Source organism: Neoarius graeffei, chromosome 5 (genome assembly GCF_027579695.1).
Source record: "Neoarius graeffei isolate fNeoGra1 chromosome 5, fNeoGra1.pri, whole genome shotgun sequence".
Lineage (NCBI taxonomy): Eukaryota > Metazoa > Chordata > Actinopteri > Siluriformes > Ariidae > Neoarius > Neoarius graeffei.
Window position 1 is genome coordinate 60156169 of NC_083573.1, and position 21917 is coordinate 60178085.

The 21917-nt window shown below is 38.9% G+C and overlaps 1 protein-coding gene across 1 annotated transcript; it reads right to left on the bottom strand.

Annotated features, from left to right (window-relative positions):
* Positions 1–8584: 8584 nt before the first annotated feature.
* On the bottom strand, positions 8585–16358 carry LOC132886940 (endoribonuclease ZC3H12A). The gene is made up of 6 exons (XM_060922176.1): positions 16157–16358; positions 15209–15645; positions 14522–14661; positions 10806–11040; positions 10479–10585; positions 8585–10207 (listed from the first exon to the last, which is right to left on the bottom strand). Exons 2-6 carry the CDS (start codon positions 15547–15549, stop codon positions 9216–9218), a joined length of 1815 nt encoding a protein of 604 aa, XP_060778159.1. The 5' UTR covers positions 15550–15645; positions 16157–16358; the 3' UTR covers positions 8585–9215.
* Between the last annotated feature and the right edge of the window lie 5559 nt (positions 16359–21917).

The following is a 21917-nucleotide window of genomic DNA, read 5'->3' on the forward strand; positions in this document are numbered from 1 at the left end:
ACCACAGGACTGGCTCATGCCAGTGGATCTGCTCAGAGCCTATTTCCATATTCCCATTGCTCACAGATGCAGTTTGAAATTTGCCTTCCAATTTTCAGGCATTACAATCAAAAGTTATATCTTTCTGCTTGTCTCTTATACTGCAAGTATTTTGAGTTTTGTTTGAATGAAGATGACTGCTATCTCTGATTGCCAGATGCATCAGGTCTTTGGAGGAATGGCTTCTATGCAACTATTCAGGACAAGTCCACTCTCCTGGTGCAACACCAAAAGAGGTCAAACAATTATTTGGTATGAAGCTATATTAACTGAGAATGGTAGTCACCCCAATTATTGCACTCACCATATTCAACCAGTCCACTATGGGCATATTGGTTCCTGCTGAGAATGCAAGGACTGCTATTGGTAGCCACAGTGATGGTTCCTTTGGGCATGCTGAAACTAAGAGACCTTGAGAAGTGGGTTATCAGTCTGCAGAGACTTCAAATACCACAGGGTGAGACATGTCCTCATCTCACCAAGAGGTGTACAGACTTTAGCTTGGTGATAATGAAAGGCATTCCTAAAAAAAGGGGTCCAATTGGAAGCATTGCTGAATTGTAGAGAGATAACCACCACATATGCCTCTCATACTGGTTGGAGCAGGATGGTATAACTGGCATATAGAGGTTATGTGGGCATGTGACATCAGAACACATCAAGTAACTAGAATTGAGGGCCATCCATCTGTGACAGACAGATAAATCAATCATTATGGTTTTACAAGGTTTGATGGCTCTCTTAACTTTGCATGGAAGCTTCTCAAGTAGGGACATCCACACTTAGCATCACTGAAAGCAGCTCAGCTACTGGGACTGTGCAATGGTGCATCCCATTCTCTGCACCATTATATGATCATGGGATTGTATGTCTTGTTCAGTGGCACATGTACTCGGAAATGTTTTCTCACTTGACTATTCCACTCATATACTCATATGTGGGCCTTCCCCAAGCTTTTTGCACAAAGTTTAAAGGATGTATTTGTCTAAAATGTCTTCATATGCTGTAGCATTAGGATTGCCCTACACTGGAACTAAGAGGGCTAGCTCAAAGCTGTTCCAGCATGATAAGGCCCATATGCACAAAGTGAGGTCCATAAAGTCATGCTCTGATATTAGATTCCTACATGCCGTTGCGAGGAGTTGCAACACCCTGGCGGCTTCCTCCTTGAGCAGATCTACTATTGCAAATGTAGGAAAAGATTTGGCAACCTCAGGCAGGTCCTCTGAGCCAGTGGGTTTGGCTCTTCAGGACAAATAGACTGAGCATTGTGACCAAGTAGTTCAAACACCTGTGCACAAGAGCCTCTAATTTATAGGCCTTAAATGCCCTTAGTTGGAAGCTGTTCTGAGAATATTCCTTATCAACTGGATCTGGCTGCGATGACCTGGCGATTTGTCCAGGGTGTACCCTGCCTCTTGCCCATAGTCAGCTGGGATAGGCTCCAGCTTGCCTGCGATCCTGCACAGGATAAGCAGTTACGGATAATGGATGGAACTGGATCTGGTGAACCGTTGAATTCCCCAAATAGTAACTTTTCTTCAGGGATTGCATATAAACACTGAAGAAGCACATGTACAACCAAAACAAGAAATGCCAAATCTAATTACTATACAGATTCCTTAGTAAATAATTTTAATAACCCTAAACAGTTCTGGGACAGAATCAATAGCATAACTAACAGATTCACCAAAAGTTCAAATGCTCACATTAGAGCTAATAATGAAATTGTTAATGATCCCTCTGTAATTGCCAATGTCTTCAACCAGCACTTTTCTTCTGCCCACAGCTCACAATTTTCTGATTTTCCTGATTCTAAGATTTCACTAAACAACTTTACATGTGGTAGCTCGCTCTCCTTTAGAAAAATTCACCTGATTGAGACTCAGTACGTTATTTGCGATCTATGGTCAGGTCGTGGTGCTGATCCAGATGGTCTGGAGATTGAGTTCATCAAGCTTGCTTCTCATGTTTTAGCATATCAGATTTTATGATCATGGAAAAAGGTGTGCCACAAGGTTCATTTTTAGGGCTGTTGCTGTTGTCTGTTTTTAATTAATGATCTCCCACAAATACGCTCTGATTGTCATATTCAATTATATGCCGATGATACTGTGATCTAGTCTTCTAAGACTGATATCTCACAAATCTGGCAGTATACACTACAGGCTGATTTTGATGCTGTTCAAAAAATGGTTTTCCTTTAATAAACTACTGAATAAGACAATGTCTTATGTTTTGTTTGTTACTAGAACTGAAGTATTGCATCAAACCAATATTTGATGCAATACTTCAGTTCTAGTAACAAACATATTAATTCCCCATATTAATTCAATCATAAATACAATAAATTATAGCCTGAAAATATATTGTTCTATTAGCTGTTTTACCCTATAGGTCAGGAATTATTTCACAGATGATACTGTATTACCAATAATAGGTTATGCAGATATTGCCTATCAGAACATATCAGGAACAAATCTTTGCTCTCTCAATGACGTTTATAATAGTCTCTGTAGATTTGTTTTGAGGTGTCCTTTCATCATTGTTATATGTGTGATATGCTCAGTTGGTTAATACCTAAATATAGAACACAGTTTCACTGGTTGTAATTTATTACCTTGCCCGGGATAGAGTCCACCAGGGGGTGAGGTATTGTTTTTGGTGGGGTTTCTTTTTTCTTTTTCTTTTTTGTTAGCAACATTATGGGAAAACGGCTGGACCAAACTTCATGAAACTTTCAGGATAGATGGGCATTGGTCTCAAATAGAACCTCCAACATTTTGAGGGTCATCTGGTCAAGGTCAAGGTCACCAAAAAGGTCAAAATCTTTTTCCCCCCCACAATATCTTCCTTTATATTCATCGTATTTACATCAAACCAAATCCAAAATGTTCAGCTTTCAATTCTGCTTCCATTGATATTCCATTGAAACTATGAGAGCATAGTTGTCTTAGCGGTTGGGGGTCAAATGTCAGGGGTCAAGGCCGTGGGTTTTCAGAGGCTCATAAGTGGGAAATGGTTCAAGATAGAGAGATACTTAATATTATCGACATATAGGAAGTCATATATGAGCTTTCATTTGGCACCATGACCTTTGACCTTGAGTGACTTTGAAAGGTCATATGCAGGGTCACAGATTTTCAGAGGCTCATAACTGTGAAATGGTTCAAGATAGACAGATACTTAATATTATTGACATATAGAAAGTCATATATGGGCTCTCATTTGACACCATGGCCTTTGACCATGAGTGACCTTGAAAGGTCAAACTCAAGGTCACAGGTTTTTAGAGGCTCATAACTTTAAAATGGTTAATGATAGACAGATGTTTACCATTATCAACATATAAGAAGTCCCATATGGGCTTTCAGTTGCTACCATGACCTTTGACCTTGAATGACTTTGAAATGTCAAACTCAAGGTCATGGATTTTCATAGGACTATAACCTTACAGCTGATGATTGAGAAATATTACCATTATCAACATATAGGTGGTCCCATATGGGCTTTCATTTAGCATCATGAATGTTGACCTTGAGTGACCTTGAAATGTCAAACTGAAGGTCATGGATTCACCTTGTAAGGTGAAGTGAATAGGCCAAACTGTCAGGTGAGGTTTGTTTTGCCTGGCAACACTTGTTTATATATATATATATATATATATATATATATATATATATATATATATATATATATATAAGAAAATGGGGGCTGCGATAGTGAGGTGAGAAAGAGAGTGCAGGTAGGGTGTAGCAGTTGGAGAAGGATTTCGGGAATCATTTGTGATAGGAAAGTCCCAGCAAAAGTGAAAGGTAAGATGTATAAGACAGTAGTGAGACCAGCTGTGATGTATGGATTGGAGACCGTACCCTTAACGAAGAGACAGGAGGCAAAGTTGGAGGTGGCGGAATTGAGGATGTTAAGGTTTGCGATGGGAGTGACAAGGTAGGACAGGATAAGGAACGAGCACATCAGAGGGACAGCACATGTGGAGAGCTTGGGAATTAAGCTAAGAGAGATGAGACTGAGATGGTATGGGCACATCCTGAGAAGAGATGCAGAGCATGTTGGAAGGAGAATGTTGAGGATGGAGCTGCCAGGCACACAAAAACGAGGAAGGCCAAAGAGGAGATACATGGATGTGGTGAAAGAGGACGTGAAAGTGGCAGGTGTGGTAGAGAAGGATGCGGAAGACAGGGAGCAATGGAGACGAAAGTGTATATATATATATATATAAAATCCCTCTGGCGGCACGGTGGTGTAGTGGTTAGCGCTGTCGCCTCACAGCAAGAAGGTCCTGGGTTCGAGCCCCGGGGCCGGCGAGGGCCTTTCTGTGCGGAGTTTGCATGTTCTCCCCGTGTCCGCGTGGGTTTCCTCCGGGTGCTCCGGTTTCCCCCAAAGACATGCAGGTTAGGTTAACTGGTGACTCTAAATTGACCGTGAGTGTGAATGGTTGTCTGTGTCTATGTGTCCGCCCTGTGATGACCTGGCGACTTGTCCAGGGTGTACCCCGCCTTTCGCCCGTAGTCAGCTGGGATAGGCTCCAGCTTGCCTGCGACCCTGTAGAAGGATGGAGCGGCTAGAGATAATGAGATGAGATAAAATCCCTCTTATCTGAAACAATTTTTAATTACATATAGGTCTACATATAGGCTAAGGCATAAAGTCAAGCACCCTTTTTTCTTTGTTCCTAGAATTTCTAAAGAAATTGGGTGATGTGCTGTTAAATTTAAAACTCATCAGACTGGAATAATCTGCCTGGTCTACTTAGATCTATTACTTAATTTCAGAGCTCTGAGGCATCTCTTTTTACTTATTTGCAAGCAACTTGCTGTTGAAATTTGGTAATAATTTATCTGTAATGTGTACCTGCATGTAAATGCATGTACATAGCTTTGTATGGGCATGTGTACATTTGTTGTATGTATTCTGGTATCATAGGGGAATCAATGGGTGTGAGAATGGCTAGGACTGGGAGAGCTTTTGTCTGTGTATGTGAGTGTATTAACATTTTGTTTTATATTTTATGTATTGTATTTTTTTGTGTACTTATGTTGAGGACTCTTTGAAAACGAGATGGTTCATCTCAAGGAGTTTATCCTTCAAATAAACTTTATATTTATCTGGGATTGCTAGACAATGACAAGTCAACATGTTTGTCAGCGAGTCAATTTTTCTGGCATGTTGTCAAAAAAGTCAACATGACATGAGTAATTTTGATTACCTTGCTACAATAGCACCTGTCAAGGGTCTGAACGGTCAGTTCCTGAAGTTGACATATGGATGAACATAAGGAACTGAGTGACTTTGACAAGGGCCAATTTGCAATTGCCAGATGGCTGGATCAGAATATCTCTAAAATGGCAGGTCTTGTGTCGTGTTCCTGATATGTAGTGGTTAGTGCATACAGTATCTCATCTCATTATCTCTAGCCACTTTATCCTGTTCTACAGGGTCGCAGGCAAGCTGGAGCCTATCCCAGCTGACTACGGGCGAAAGGCGGGGTACACCCTGGACAAGTCGCCAGGTCATCACAGGGCTGACACATAGACACAGACAACCATTCACACTCACATTTGCATACAGTATATACTGTATATATACTAGTGCATCTCAAAAAATTAGAATATTGTGAAAAAGTTCAATATTTTCCATCAGTTATTTAAGAAAGTGAAAATGTTATATATTATAGACTCATTACACATAAACTAAAATGTTTCAAGCATTTTTCTATTTTAATTTTAATCAGTATGGCATACAGTACAAAAACAGAAAAAAACCCCGTCTCAAAATATTAGAATATTTCATTTCAGGTTTGAGTAAAACAGCATGAACATAGTGTATCTCTCGGTCTAGTTCAGTACACACAACCACAGTAATGGGGAAGACTGACTTGACTGTTGTCCAGAAGATGATCACTGATGCCCTCCACAAGGAGGGTAAGCCACAAAAGGTCATTGCTGAAAAGGGTGGCTGGAAAAGGTGCACAAGCAACAGGGATGGCCACAGTCTTGAGAGGATTGTCAAGAAAAGTTGATTCAAGAACTTGGCAGAGCTTCACAAGGAGTGGACTGAAGCTGGTGTCAGTGTATCAAGACCCATAACGAACAGACATCTTCAAGAAAGGGGATACAACTTTTGCATTCCTAATATCAAGCTACTCCTGAGCCAGAGACAATGTCAGAAGTGTCTTATCTGGGCTAAGGAGAGAAAGAAATGGACTGTTGCTCAGTGGTCCAAAGTCCTCTTTTCAGATGAAAGTACATTTTGCATTTAATTTGGAAATCACAGTTCTAGAGTCTGGAGGAAGAGTGGAGAGGCACAGAATCCAAGGTGTTTGAAGTCCAGTGTGAAGTTTCCACAGTCTGTGATGATTTAGGGTGCCATGTCATCTGCTGGTGTTGGTCCACTGTATTTTATCAAGTCCAAAGTCAACACAGCCATCTACCAGGAGATTTTAGAGCACTTCATGCTTCCATCTGCTGACGAACTTTTTGGAGATGCTGATTTTCTTTTCCAACAGGACTTAGCACCTACCCACAGTGCCAAAACTACTACCAAATGGTTTGCTGACCATGATATTACTGTGTTTGATTGGCCAGCCAACTTGCCTGACCTGAACCCCATAGAGAATCTATGGGGTATTGTCAAGAGGAAGATGAGAAACACCCAACCCAAAAATACAGATACGCTGAAGGCCACTATCAAAGCAACCTGGGCTTCAGTAACACCTCAGCAGTGCCACAGACTGATCACCTCCATGCCACACCACACTGATACAGTAATTCATGGTAAAGGAGCCCCAACCAAGTATTGAGTGTATAAATGAATATACGGTACTTTTCAGAAGTTGGACATTTCTGTATTGTAAATCCTTTTTTTGATTGATCTTAGGGAATATTCTAATAATTTGAGATACTGGATTTCTGATTTTCATGAGCTATAAGCCATAATCATCAAAATTAAAACAAAAAAGGCTTTAAATATTTCACTTTACATATAATGAATATAGAATATATGAAAGTTTACCTTTTTTAATTAAATTATGAAAAAAAAATTTTCATGGTATTCTAATTTTTTGAGATGCACTATGTGTGTGTGTTCTTAGCTAGCAAGAGTGGAACCCAGTGTGGTCTTCTGCTGTTGCATGCTGAGATGCTTTTCTGTTCACCATGGTTGTAAATAGTGGTTATATGAGTTACTATATCCTTCCTGACAGCTTGAACCAATCTGGCCACTTTCCTCTGACCTCTCTTATCAACAAGGCATTTCCATCCACAGAACTGTTGCTCACTCAGTGTTTTTCACACCATTCAGTATAAACTCAAGAGACTGTTGTTAGGGAAAACCCCAGGAGATCAGTAGTTTCTGAAATACTCAAACCAGTCCATCTGGCACCAAGAGAGTTGAGTTTTTATGTTGAAAATAATATAGCACAAGTAGGTGTAATGCACAGCTGTATTTAGTCTCAGAAAGAGACTTATTTTTGCACGAGCCAAAATGAATTCTAGATTTTAACGCATTTTACCAGCTGTGTGCTTTAATCAAATGATGGACTTTGATTTGCAAATCTTTACATGTCCTGTTGCATTTCTTAAATAATTTTTTTGGTATGATTAGCAAATTCTGTCATTTAATTTTTACCTCACGCATATCCCCTAACTCTCCAGTGCAATGATATAGAATAGCATTATACTGCAGCACTTGCAAGAAGAATTGGCAATGCTCAACATGTCCTATATGGATTTAAAATGATACATTTTTTATGATGTAGATGGGTTATTTTAGGTAATTCAGCAGAAATTTCACATCAGATAAAGAAGATACTGCAACCAGCAAATTACCACGAGTGTCTAGTCTGTCTTGACATGGACTTGGCCATGTGTGGTGGTGTATTCTTCTTGGTCTTGCCCACCTGTCTTACTTGGTCTTGAACCCAACGCAAGTCGATATGTTTTTATATCCATTACCTGATTTGTGCAGGCTAACAACTATCTGTCAATTTTGTGTTGAATGCTCCCCATTGTAATCCCAGAGAAAAGGATTTTAAATGTGTGCTCCCTCATATTTATACCCTAGGGAAGCAAGGGAACATGATTAATGGCAACAATGGAATTCCTGGGGACTGAGAGGAAATGAAAAATAAAAAGGTGTCAGTAAAAGGTGTCAATAATGTTGGTACATATATTTCTGAGGAAAAACACTATTGTTTAAAAAAAGCAGTTCTCATGATTTTTTCCCTCCTAGAACAGAGACAGTTTCTCCTATTGTTTGAATGGAAATGTTAAATTACTGTGCATAGTGCTTAGTTTATACAATCATTTTTCTCATTTTATGAAGGGTGCCAACAATCCAATAATTCTATGGAGCAGACTGTAGCCAGCTTAGGAAACAGTACAGTGGGACAGACTATATGAGAACAAAAATATCAGAATGTGAAAAATTATGCTCCTGTATATTTTTCATTTCTGGAAGGCAGCTGATGGAAACGTAAGCAAAAAAGTGTAGAATGTCAAATAGAATGCATTGTGACACTGCAAAGTTAAAGAACTAAATTTAATAATACAAGTATCATTAACAATGAAAGGATACTTTAGTAAATGCACTTGTTTTTTAAGACACTGGTTAAAGAACAATGCAGCACTGCCCATGAGTGTTAAAACCAAAATTACTGTACGTTTTACTGAATACAGCTCTTACAAGATAATCTTTGAAAATCATTTACACAACAGCAACATTAAAACAGCTGTGGGCCACAATACTACATCTTAACATCCCAAATTAGAAATAGTAAAAGATGCAATGTGCATCAACAACAAACATTTAACAATACGGCCTGACTGTCTTATCAATGCATTTAAAAATACAGCATGATACAAATGCTGTAGTCAAATCTGAACAATGTTTGTAGATATAACTTGACTTTCATGTCATACATAGTCATCACATTTACTATGTGATGTGACATTCAGGTACAATTAACCTTAAGATTTTGGCCAAAGCCAATGAAATAATCCAACAAAAGAATTAAAACATTAAGAGAGATAGCAATAATACATTTCCTAAGATTCAGGAGTTATTCAACATTTATACCTGAGCTTAGTTTCATATGAGAACAAAATATGCTCTGCTATTATTTATGTATCTCTTTATCATCATGGAGCACACAACACTTAGAACAACTCTCCTTTGGACTTGAGCTTGAGGATCTCTGCTGCAAGCTGTTGAGCATCTTTTAGCTTTGGGAACATTCTCATAACTTTATCCACATGATGGGGATTAAAAATCGCATGGAGTTTCTTCCTGGTCTCTTCTCGCTCTGCCTCAAATGGGACAGTGTTTGGACTGAGCGCTCTTTTGCTGTTTCTGCAAACATCAGCAGGTCTGTGGGGTCCAACAGCATGGGGAGGGTTGGGTAAACTATAAGTTTTGCAAATCTGAGGGAGCCACAGTGTATCAGAACAAGCTTTTGGCTGGCTGTGTTGGAGCCCATTAGGCTGTAGGTAATTGGGAAGACTGTAGGATTGATTGTTTGAGGGCCTATGGAACTGGAGTACACTATAATCAAAGGAGTTGGGTGGATGCTGGGAAAGAGGGTACTGATGAATGTTCGGTTGGACAACAGACTCAGAAGAGCAAGTGCAAGCAAGAGGTACATCTTTCTGATTATAAAACCTGTTATGCCTAGAAGTAATCCTATATGAATCATCATGTCCTTGAGATGCCTCTGAATACTGGCTCTCATAGGAGCCAAGGCCAGAATCTGAGCTAGATGGAGGATTAGTGAGGTATGGTGAGTACAGACTATGCCAGTCCAGAGGAGTGTGGTTAGCTGGGTTGCAGGCCTGGTACTTGGTAGAAACATCATCCCAGTACTGCTGCATGCTTTCACCAGGTTGGTTTCTCTGTACACAATGAGCACTTTCCAGTGTTAGCTTGTACTCCAGCTCTTGCTCTAAAGATGGAAAGTATGAGCCAAAGCCAGACTCAGTGTGGCAGGGCCCTCTGAGGAAAGCTCCTGGTCTTCGGCTTTCCTCTGAACAGCAGTGGACAGAACTGGATAGACGAGCGTTGTCCCTCAGTTCATCTGCAAGAGAACGCTGTAACTGGCTGGTTCGTTCAGGGTGATAAAACTTGCATTTGATTCCATATGTGCATTTCTTTCCTAAGAGAGAAAAAGAAGTCCAGCTGAGTTATCATGTACAATAATATAACTCCTTAACTCTACAGCTTGACATATATCCAAATATAAATCCTGGGTTGGTAGTTACCGCAGGCTACACGAAGTTATTGATTCCTCTAAGTGTTCAGCAGTATGTACACTAAAATAATAATAGAAAGAAAAAAAAAATCTATACTGTCTCCAAAAAAACCCAAATAAAACAAAACAAAAAACCACCACCACCACCACCACCAACAACAAAAAACCCATCTACCATAAGGACAAAGCTGGCGTTTGGTGTCTGGTAGCAGAGGCTTCTTTCTGAGGAAATTATCCAAGGTTGGACCATGGCGACCAAGAGGGTCATCTGGTGGCATGAACCTATGGAAGGGCACATAAGAATAAAGATAGTTAGATACTTTTTCATTTTAAAAAGATACATGGAATAATAAAAACAGTACTAAAATGTACAAGCAATATTTTTCACAAAAGCTTCAACACCTTCCATATTTAAGAACAAGAATTACACCAAGTTCTCTGTACATACACTGAAAACAGGATAAGCTTAAAAATTTTTTAAAATAGTTTAAACAACACATACTTGTCATTGACAAAGGAGTACATCAGTAGCCCCTCCTCAATGCAGTGCTTCCATTCAGGCCGTTCACTCTGAAGGTCACGGTATGTGTCATTGGACACAATAACGCCATCCAGATCGTAAGCAAGTTTGACGATGAAGCGATCATCATAGCAGACCACTCGTTTACCTCCGACCCGCCGAGAGGGTGTGAATACAACTATCTTTCTCCTTTCCAGCTCTGCGAGAATGTGCTGATCTGAAATCAGAATGTAGTCAGAAGTCAATTACTTTTTCCTGCATCTCCTTTAAATGGCAAAATATCATCCTTTGTGTTGTTTCCTTTGGGCATATACAGTACACAGATTTATGTACAGGTACATAATGAACAATTTCTTTTTTACCCTAAAACATTCTATTTATTTTTTACTTCATTTTGTTGGTTGCTGCATCACATTAAATGCTAAAAAATTTCATCTGTATGTACTGTACATCACATTAAAGGTAGAAAAAGACATGATTTATCCTGGTTTCATTTTTTACACCACGAAATCCTCACTTTTACAGCCACTGTATGCATGTACTGTACATTAAAAACATGCACAAAATGACAGAAGGCAACACGTAAACAATTAAACACAAAACCGAAACACAGGTAAGCACTACTATTTTTAAAGTCAGAGGTAGGCGTGAGACGATACACAATAAAGCCATGATACAAGATGAGACATATCCTGATACAGTCTTCATGAAATGACAAACTGATACTGACACAAATAAATATTAACTTTTAATATATTTATTTTGTAATGATAACTTGAATTTAAAATCAAATGCAATATTAATACAGTGTATTATAAGAAAAGTAGATCAAGATTTATTACACAAGATGCAATTTCCCCCCAGTATTACCATGTTATTTTAATCTTTTTCAGTGTCATAAATGTATTTCATGGCAATCTTATTAATATGGAAATATTGCTTGGCGGTAGACTGCAGTTTAAATGATTAGGCTAAATAATAAATTTGTGCCATCACCATTATGACTGTTGTTTGACATCCACCTGAAATGAAGTGTGTTACACTTACTGTATCAAATTTAATTGTACAGATGAGAAAAACAATCCTGATTTTAAATGTATACTTCCTCGTCTCCCAAAATTAATTTATGGTTACGCCACTACCAGCACAACACACAATCTGCTGAATAATTTTCGATGCGCGTGTGACTTACACTAAGCACAGCACACAGGCGTCTTAATGCAGGTTAAAATCAACATGTGCTGTGTTTGATGCAAGTCCCACTCACATCTAAAAATTATCCAAAAGCAGGTTCAGAAGGCCCATAGGACAAATATGGCCTACAACCTCATTTAATTTGACCAATGTGAACTTGGAAATAATAATATTGAAATGTCCCATAATGCATTATTCATCAATATTTTCCACACTATCCAGAACTCATAGCAAATCCATAGCACAACCAGCTGAAGGGCAGTTACCGTAAACTGCCATACAGATGTGCACGCCGGTTTCTACCACAGAGGGCTTGATATAAATATAAAATAATGGGCATTAAAATTTGCATTTATTTGTATGAAGTGTTACTACAAATTCATTTCAGAGGGATGAGGAAGTATAAATACAAATATAACATCAAGATTGTTTTCCCTCATCTGTACAATTAAATTGGCAGTAGCATAACCATAATGCTTCTTTCTGATTAGCTTAACTTTATGGACTATTAAGTAAGCATGCTTCAAGGCACTTAGGTTCCCATTTGCAAACATCATGCTCTTCACGCAACCAGTTCTGGTGCTACTGCGTAGTGTGTAATAAGAGATACAGCTCATAATGAAAAATAAATGAAAAATGTCACCGTACACCTCAGAGAAGCAAAATTCATCTCGCCAGTACTTTATATTGCAATATTAGAGACAAAATAAATTCTGCCTCATTTCTAGTCAGGAGAGTGTGTGTGTGTGTGTGTGTGTGTGTGTGTGTGTGGTGGTTGTTGTGTCCCAAAATGAAGTGTGCTCTTTGGTTTGTCTGCCTTGTACCACTTCATTGTGCTTAAGTAATATGCAGCATGTGTAGCTTTTATAACTTATTGCGCAGCAACATTAACAACCTAATTGTCCTCATTGTACTCTCCTGACACCTAGCAAATGTGTAGGTTCACTGGAGCTCTACAGGCAAGCGTGATGGGCATTCACATGAGCATAACTAAAGATGGAGTCTACAAATGCTTCAAATTAAAATGTTGCAGATTTTTACGATGTGAAAATTCTATTTGCTGTTTCCATCAGATTTAGATCCACATTAGAACTTCATAATAAATATATAAAAAAGGGCATCAATTTGCATTTATTTGCATAAAGTGTTAATGTGTTTTAATGAGATTGTTGTTGTGAAGAAAGACAATGATTTTCATAATACTTAAATAATGCAATGATCAAATGTCTAATTCTAAACTGAAAAAAATTTCAGTGTATTTCAAGGAGGTTTTCACATGAAAGTGAAAACTGAAAAAAAAAGAAAAATTTTACTGAAAAAAAAAAAAAAGAGATCAAGACGATAAAAATTACAACAAAAACAAACATCCAACCAAATGGTCAACAAACAGATCCAATAATTTACATTCTCAGTCTCCTGATGTATTTCTGTTTTGTTTATCTGTCATTATCTAGTTTCTCATCTTGCATCCTTATCTAACAAGGTTCTTATTTGTTCCCTAGACAAAAAAAAAAAAAATAGACAAAGCAGGTTATAAAGAATAAAGCAAAGTGAGAGAGAGCAACAGTAATACATTTGAGGTGATATGACACGATCTACAACAGGAAGCAGCCACACCTCATACATGACTGGAGGCAAATTCCAAATGGGACCAGTAGAGTGACAGAAGGAAGTAGAAAAATATTACTGAACTTCCTGGTTGGGGGGGAATTCCCAAAGCAGGCTTAAGGGAGGTTTATTATTCCTGATATACCAGATTGATTTCTACAAGGAAGCAAGTATGTTGTTCTCGGAATTACAAAAAAAACCCCCAAATTATCTTCATACTCAAGAAACCCAGTGATAACTAGGCTCGTGTCTTTTACAAATCCAAAATGAAATGTGTACAATGCTTACTACATGATCATGCATGGAGGTGTTTTTGAACTGGTAAAATGCCTGTGGTGTCTTAATGAGTATACTATTCTGAGCAGTTAAATTAGGAATGCTAAATAATTTCACCATTTTTGTGTTTCATATTTACTTTTTAAATACCCCCAAAATTTCAATGCAGCCTGAAATACAGTATAATATGAATTAATCCAAAAGAATTACTTCAAAATAGTTACCAAGAGAGAACAAGTACAGTATGCTCTTCTAATCCACACAAAAAAATAAGACTCAAAATGACACAATGTAACATGGACATTCTCTTTGTCGCAATATATTTAAATCCATAACAGGTGAATGTACAGCCATCTAATAAGTCTAATTGTACCTGTCAATCTCATGCAGAACAATACAATACACCAAAACACACTGATGTACATGCCTCCAAGACAGTTCTTTACATCAACACATTGTCTTTATCAGGCGCAAAAAAAAAACAAAAAAAAAACCAAATCATCTCAATATTATCTGAGATACAAAATGTGATGTGTATTTACAATGCAGCTGGGGAGGCTTGGATGTTCACATGCATGATTCTCTGATGACTCATATTTCTGAGAAGGGAGTGTCCTTACCTGAAATAGGGACATCTGGCCTTGGCTGCTCTTTTCGCCATGAGGGCACAAAAACTGTGATGTTCCTGTGGCCTCTCTCAAGGAAGTAGTTAACTGCCAGCTCAATTCCGCGACATGAAAAAACTTCCTTGTTTCCATGACTTAACAAGAAACAGAGAGAGATATGAGGATTTGAGAGCGAAAATACAATCAGGAATATTTGCACATATGCATAAAGTTAATTAACTATTTGACTCTTAAAAGTCACATTACAAAATAGGGCACACATGGCACATTGTGGGCCATAACTTTGATGTGTCAAAGCAGCAATGTTCCTTGGCTTGGCATACATATGAACGCTTCCCATGTGATTTGAATATTGAAGGGGAGATGACAGTGAAGAGCTGTCTCAGTGGAAAAAAAAAATCTAAATCAGGTTTAGGCCAATGGACAGAAATACACGTAAAGCGAATACCTGTGTGAAAGTTGCACAGCATTCATATATATGAACTAAGACTGCAGGCTTTTCTCAAGCATTTGCTGTATTTAAAAACACTACAAGGATGAGGGAGAAATGGATGATAGCCAAAGTAGGTTGAACATAACTCCACTTCTGTCACTTAAATGAATGAATGAACGAACGAACGAATTTTCTCTAAATTAATAAACTAATTTGGTTCAATGTACTAACCAACTACTTCACACTACCTCATAGCCACATTGCTTCCATCGATCACAATGGGTTTTAGGTCGTTGTCGATTTCATCTACTGCTGGTGAGCGTTGAATGCCCCTGTGGAGATCTTTACTGCTGGATCCTCCTCCTCCGCGGTAGCTAAATCCAGAGCTACCATCATCACTCTCCTGACTCACTGTAGGTGACTCTCTGGCTCCGGAGCGCACCAGCTCCCCAAGTACAGCATTTGTGTCTGTGTCCAAGCCTAGTTTCAACAGGGCTGCCTGTACCTCTTGTGCTGAGTAGCCCAGCTTACGGAAAAAGTCCACTTTCAGCTGGAGCTCAGCAGTGCCATGCTGGCAAGCAGGTTGCATTCTGTCAGAAGACCTGGGGTTCAGCGAGAGCAGCACATCAATCCAGCTCCAATTTCAGTCTCATTGTACAGGAGTAGATCTTGCTTGCTTCTGTGTCTATGAGAAAACAGCAAGGCACAAGGGTTATTTATTTAAAACACACACACACACCCCTCTGAAGTTACCACAACCACAGAAAAAAAGTAATCAGCTACTTCTTTAAAAATGTTCATGTTTGTAGTAGAAAATATCTGCAACTTCTTGAAACGTTAAAGTAGTGCCCAAGCTAAGCTAATTTTCTTCATTATTTTTAAGTTATCATATTCTCAGTTTATGTGTAACAACCAAGATTAAAAGATGATAGCTTTGATTAATGTGTTACACATGTTCCAGAGGAACATCACGGTGAATTCCCATCAGGAAATACAGACAGGGGATAACTAGAGGACAATAACACAGCTCATGAAAATAAAATAAAATACTTAAATACCTTAAACGTATATTTATCTTTCGCTGACAACGCTTAGTCAAAAGAGAAATACAAAAATGAGTCTAACATTACCTTTCCTTCCATGTGTGAACAAAGCATAAAAAAATACATGGGCGGTGAATAAACATATAGACTTACGGTTTGTTGAATTCATGTACAGCCCATTTTCAGTCGGGTCTTCGTTAGTGTACTAGTCTAGGCGTATAATCGCAGTAAACAAACGTTGACTTTAAAGTAATCTTAACAGCAGGAGTCTCTCAAGTCTCTCTGATTTACCACTGGGCATTTACTCATATTCCCTTCCTGGTCAAGCCATTACTGCACTACAGAACCTGCACCTCCTCCCGGAAGTACAGGATGGCCTACCTGTGTCACCTGACGCACCGGTGTGGTCTAAAACAAAACAAAACAAAACAAAACAAAACAAAATAACAAACAAACAAACCACAACCACAGGATATTTTCACCTGCTAGTAAGATCATTTAATAATAAGATAAAATAAAATAATTCCATTTTACTATAGTATTTATACATATTACATGCTCGAGGAGCGCACTTCCTTTCATGCGACACCAGATGTCGCTGTGTCCAGCTGCCCGACTTTCCTTACCACATAAATGTTAAAAATAATAATAATAAATTTAAGTTTCCTCTGGGGCTTTCTAGCAGCTCATTTCCAAAGATGGTCGTTTTGTATTGTTATGTGGACTATTACAAAATGTTCTGGTCAGATGAAAATGGAAATGAGCTACCATAAGACAAGCAATACCCTAATCTTGTCAATGTTTTCTTAATGAGGTCAGACCCACTTTTGGCAGCCATGTTTTTTTTTTTGTCACTGACTTATTAGGCTTCTCTGTATGAATAGGCCAGTAGGCAATATTAAAAATGTGAACCTGATATCAAAATCTCAGTATGAAACTTTTTAATCCACACAGTTGGTTTATGTTAAATTCAGCATGTATGCAGCAATTGGCATATACGGTTTGTGTGGCTCTGCAAAGGTGAATATGGCTGAGATCACTAATGTGCCCTGCTCGCTGGGCTGCAGGTTAATGGCGTGTATAGAGTGAAGTTCCAGATCCTGGAGAAACTAATCAGCAGAGGTTGCCAGTCCACTGCACCCTCTGAGCTCTGGTGTCCATGGTCCCAGGTGTCTGCTGCACTGATATTGCTGCAGGGCAATGAGCTAGAGCAAACAGAGATGAGTTCTTGACTTCCCCTCTCTCCCTCCTTCCATCTCTCTCACATTTAGCTACCATGGAAACCCTCCTTGAGGCCCAAAGAACTTACAGAGGGGAGCGGGATGTGTAGAAACCATTACCTTCTCAGCAGGAGTTCTGTGTGACCTGCCCTACTTACCTTGGCACAACAGCTCTTGCTTTTCTCACAGCTTCCATTTGTGTCACAATTAAATTTCTCTTGTCATACTTAAGGTCTAATTGTCCTTACCTCAGACTAGCAGTCCTGCTGGCCTGTGTTAAGGAGATATTGTAATAAAAACAGATCTTCTAGAATTATATTTCAAATGATCTCTTTCAGAATTCAAATGGAAATGCCCTTGACTACACATTAAACACAGCATGTGATGATGTGTGGCTACTAATGTCCTTGGCTGTTACACAAATGAAGTAGAATTTACATTTCCTTTCATTCAAGATCATTTGAATTATTGAGAAAAATAATTTTTCCATGATCACCAAAAATATAAAGATATAACAAGTGTTGCCAGCCAAAACAAACCTTGCCCGGTAGCACTTATGATGAATATGAAGGAGGATATCATGAAAAAATGGTTTTGACCTTTTTGGTGACTTTTTGTGTGAACATACTTGGCCAATAAACATGGTTCTGATTCTGATTCTCTGCTGCTCTCAGCCAATCAGAACACACCGAACTGCATGATTGTTACACTCTTACAGCACGATGACATAGTGGCTACCGCCTCTATATGAAGCAGTAGTCACAAAAACCTTGACCTTAACCGGATAACCCCCAAAATGTTGGAGGTTCTATTTGAGATGAATGCCCATCTATCCTGAAAGTTTCATGAAGATTGATCCAGCCATTTTCCCATAATATGGTTTACAAACAAACCCCACCGAAAACAATACCTCACCCCCTGGTGGACTCCATCATCCCTGGTGGCCAAGTGTTGCCAGGCAAAACAAACCTTACCTGGTAGCACTTACGATGAATATGAAGGAAGATATCACGAAAAAATGATTTTGACCTTGACCTTGTGTGTGAACATACTTGGCCAATAAACATAGTTCTGATTCTCTGCTGCTCTCAGCCAACCAGACCACACTGTACTGCTTACTGCTCTCAGCCAATCAGAACACACCATACTGCACGATTGTTACACTCTTACAGCACGATGACATAGTGGCTACCGCCTCTATATGAAGCAGTAGCCACAAAAACCTTGACCTTAACCGGATGACCCCCAAAATGTTGGAGGTTCTATTTGAGACGAATGCCCATCTATCCTGAAAGTTTCATGAAGACTGGTCCAGCTGTTTCCCATAATATGGTTTACAAACAAACAAACCCCACCGAAAACAATACCTCACCCCCTGGTGGACTCCATCCTCCCTGTTGGCCAAGTGTTGCCAGGCAAAACAAACCTCGCCTGGTAGCACATATGATGAATATGAAGGAAGATATCTTGAAAAAAAAAAAAAAAGGTACCCTTATTACCTTACCCGGGATGGAGTCCACCAGGGCCCTGTACTACGAACGGAGGTTAACCTACCCAGAAGTAACCCAGGGTTCCCCCGCTAAACCGGGGTTGACAAAACCTGGTTATCTTGTTTGGGGTTAAACGGTACTACGACACCAGTTATGAAGTTGATTTGTTGAACCTGTGTTAACCTAATCAGGGTTAATGCGCGTTCACATGAAAGGGGAGGTTATCAGCGCAAATCCCCACTGTTCACAATGGCACGGTCGCCGTACTTCACGGAGGAAGAATGCGCTGTCATAATGCAAAGCTACGAGGAGTTCAAAACAACATTAAGAGCAAAATCTAACACAGCGGCTGCCAATAAGGAGCGGCAAGCATGTTGGCAACGAATTGCCGATCGGGTAAATGCGTAAGTACATTCTCCCTTCTACATGTTCCAGAACAGAAGTATAGGATGAGAGAAAGCTTCATGATCAATCACAAGTCACAGAAAATGGTCCTTCGACGTGGCCCCAGTCATATATAGCTTGTTTAATGTCCGAAAAATCCTGAATAAAATTTGGTATGGTAAATTCATGGAGTAGCCTACTTAAGCTGATATGTGCACAGAGTCACATGAATTAGGATGACTGACTGTTCAGTCCCTTTGACTAAGTTGGTGTCGGTCCTGTGAACATTTCAGAGGCAACAGTAGTGCCAAACGCACCTGGCAACAGGTGAAATATAAAAACATGATTCATAATGGTGTGTGTGTGTGTGTGTGTGTGTGTGTGTGTGTGTGTGTGCGCGTGCAAGCAAGCATTCATTTGCCTTTTATTTATTCAAGTTTTATCTGTTTGCCTAATAGTTCAAATTGTTTTGTATATAGTTTATAATGTTGTTGTGTGATATTAATGATAATATTGTGGGAAAACTACTTTGCACGGACATTCATTTAATTTATTCTATTGTCATTTTGTTTGTTCTATTTTTGTGTATTTTATTTATTTATCTGTTTGTCTAGTTGTATCTATTTTTCTAATAATAATATATTTTTTGCATTAATAGTTAGTTTTTTCCTATTAAAATAATCTTGTGTTCTTGTTATAACTTTATCTATTTATCTGACTGTTTAGTTGTATCTATTTTTGTTACAATTTCAATATTTTTAATATAGAAAGTTTTTTTTCTATTAAAATGTTCTTGTGTGATAACTAGTTCTTGTTATATTTATTGTAGTTGTATCTATTTTGTATCTCAGACTTAAATATTTTTGTAAAACAAGTGTTTTTCTATAAAATATTCTTGCATTCTTGGTAACTATGTTCTTGAGTGGGTTCTTTTTTTTTTTTTTACAGAAAAGCCGTTCTGCATGGACATTCATTGAAGCCCTCATTGTTTTTTAATGGTTATTTATGAGCGTTTAGGGGTTACAATAATGTAAGTCTAGGTTGCTTTATATAAAAGGTATGTCCAGAAATATTGATGTCAGTGTCTAAGCAGAGGGATCTGGCTTCTTTAGACGCGGTCTTCTTAAAACTGAATAAATATTTAAAAAGAGCCAAATGAGCCAGTCTTTTGAACGTCTCTTTTCAAAGAACGGATCACAAAGATGCGGATCCCATCAAAGAGCCATAAATCCCATCTCTAATCTGCGCTCCGATATCGCACGGGTCATCCAGGTACGCTGGCATTGTCTCTAGAGGAAATGTCGGAGGAGAGGTGGTGTTTAAAAAGGGTGTGGTTAATCGGAAACCTCGGGTTAACCAAGAACATAACCTGAGACGAGCAGGTTTGAGATGCAGCGTAAGTTGCCATGGCAGCATACCTCGGTTTGAACATAGCCAACTTTCGTAGTATGGGTTAATCGGGAAGTTACGCTGCACGTGATGAAGTTACTCTCGAAGTTACCCTGGTAAGTCAGAAAACCCGCTTCGTAGTACAGGGCCCAGGGGGCGAGGTATTGTTTTCGGTCGGGTTTGTTTTTTGAAAACGGCTAGACCAATCTTCATGAAACTTTCAGGATAGATGGGCACTGGTCTCAAATAGACCCTCCAACATTTTGGGGGTCATCTGGCCAAAGTCAAGGTCACGGTGACCAAAAAGGTAAGAAAAAAAGGGTTTTGGGCAGGAAGGGGTTTTAGGCACACCCAATTTTAAACCCTATTGCTAAAAACTTACCCTCTCTGTTGATTTATTACTATAAATATAAATTATAAATAAATGTACTAGACTAAAGAAATTGCTTTCAGACATGTTTATGCATATTACAGAGGGAAAGTGTGTTCCACTGAGCTTCTGTACTTTATATTTTTCTACTCTTACCTCTTACAGTTTTCGAAACTGAAACCTCCAAACTGAGGCTGATGTACACACGCTGTCGCGGGGGTGACAGAATCAGAACCATGTTTACTGGCCAAGCATGTTACACACAAGGACAAAATCAAGGTCAACGGGAAAACGGCTGGACCAATCTTCATGAAACTTTCAGGATACAGTAGATGGGCATTAGTCTCAAATAGAACCTCTAACATTTTGAGGGTCATCCTGTCAAAGTCAAGGTCACCAAAAAGGTCAAAATAATTTTTTTGCGATATGTTCCTTCATATTCATTCAGATGTGTTCTGATTGGCTGAGATCAGTACGATGTGTTCTGACTGGTTGAGATCAGTACGGTGTGTTCTGACTGGTTGAGAGCAGTACGGTGTGTTCTAACTGGTTGAGAGCAGTATGGTGTGCGAATGAGAATCAGAATCATAACCATGCTTATTGGCCAAGTATGTTCACACACAAGGTGAAAATCAAGGTCAAGGTCACCAAAAAGGTCAAAATCATTTTTTCGTGATATCTTCCTTCATATTCATCATAAGTGCTACCAGGCAGGATTTGTTTTGTCTGGCAACACTTCTAAATAAAATTGTTTTCTGATACCATGTCCATACAGTAAATATGGCATATATATTTACTCTATCAGGCAGTAGCCACAAAAATGAAACTTCATCCAAAAATGAACAATTTAAAAATCACAGCAGTAAAGTATACCAAGTGTCTGTACTTTATATTATTATACTCTTACCTCTTACAGTTTTTGAAACGGAAACCTCCAAATCGAGGCTGACATACACACGCTGTCACCATTCCCGGAAATGGCCCGGCGCTAGAGCTCAGTGGAACGCAATTTCCCTCTGTAGTAAGCATAAACATGTCTGAAAGCGATTTCTTTAGTCTAG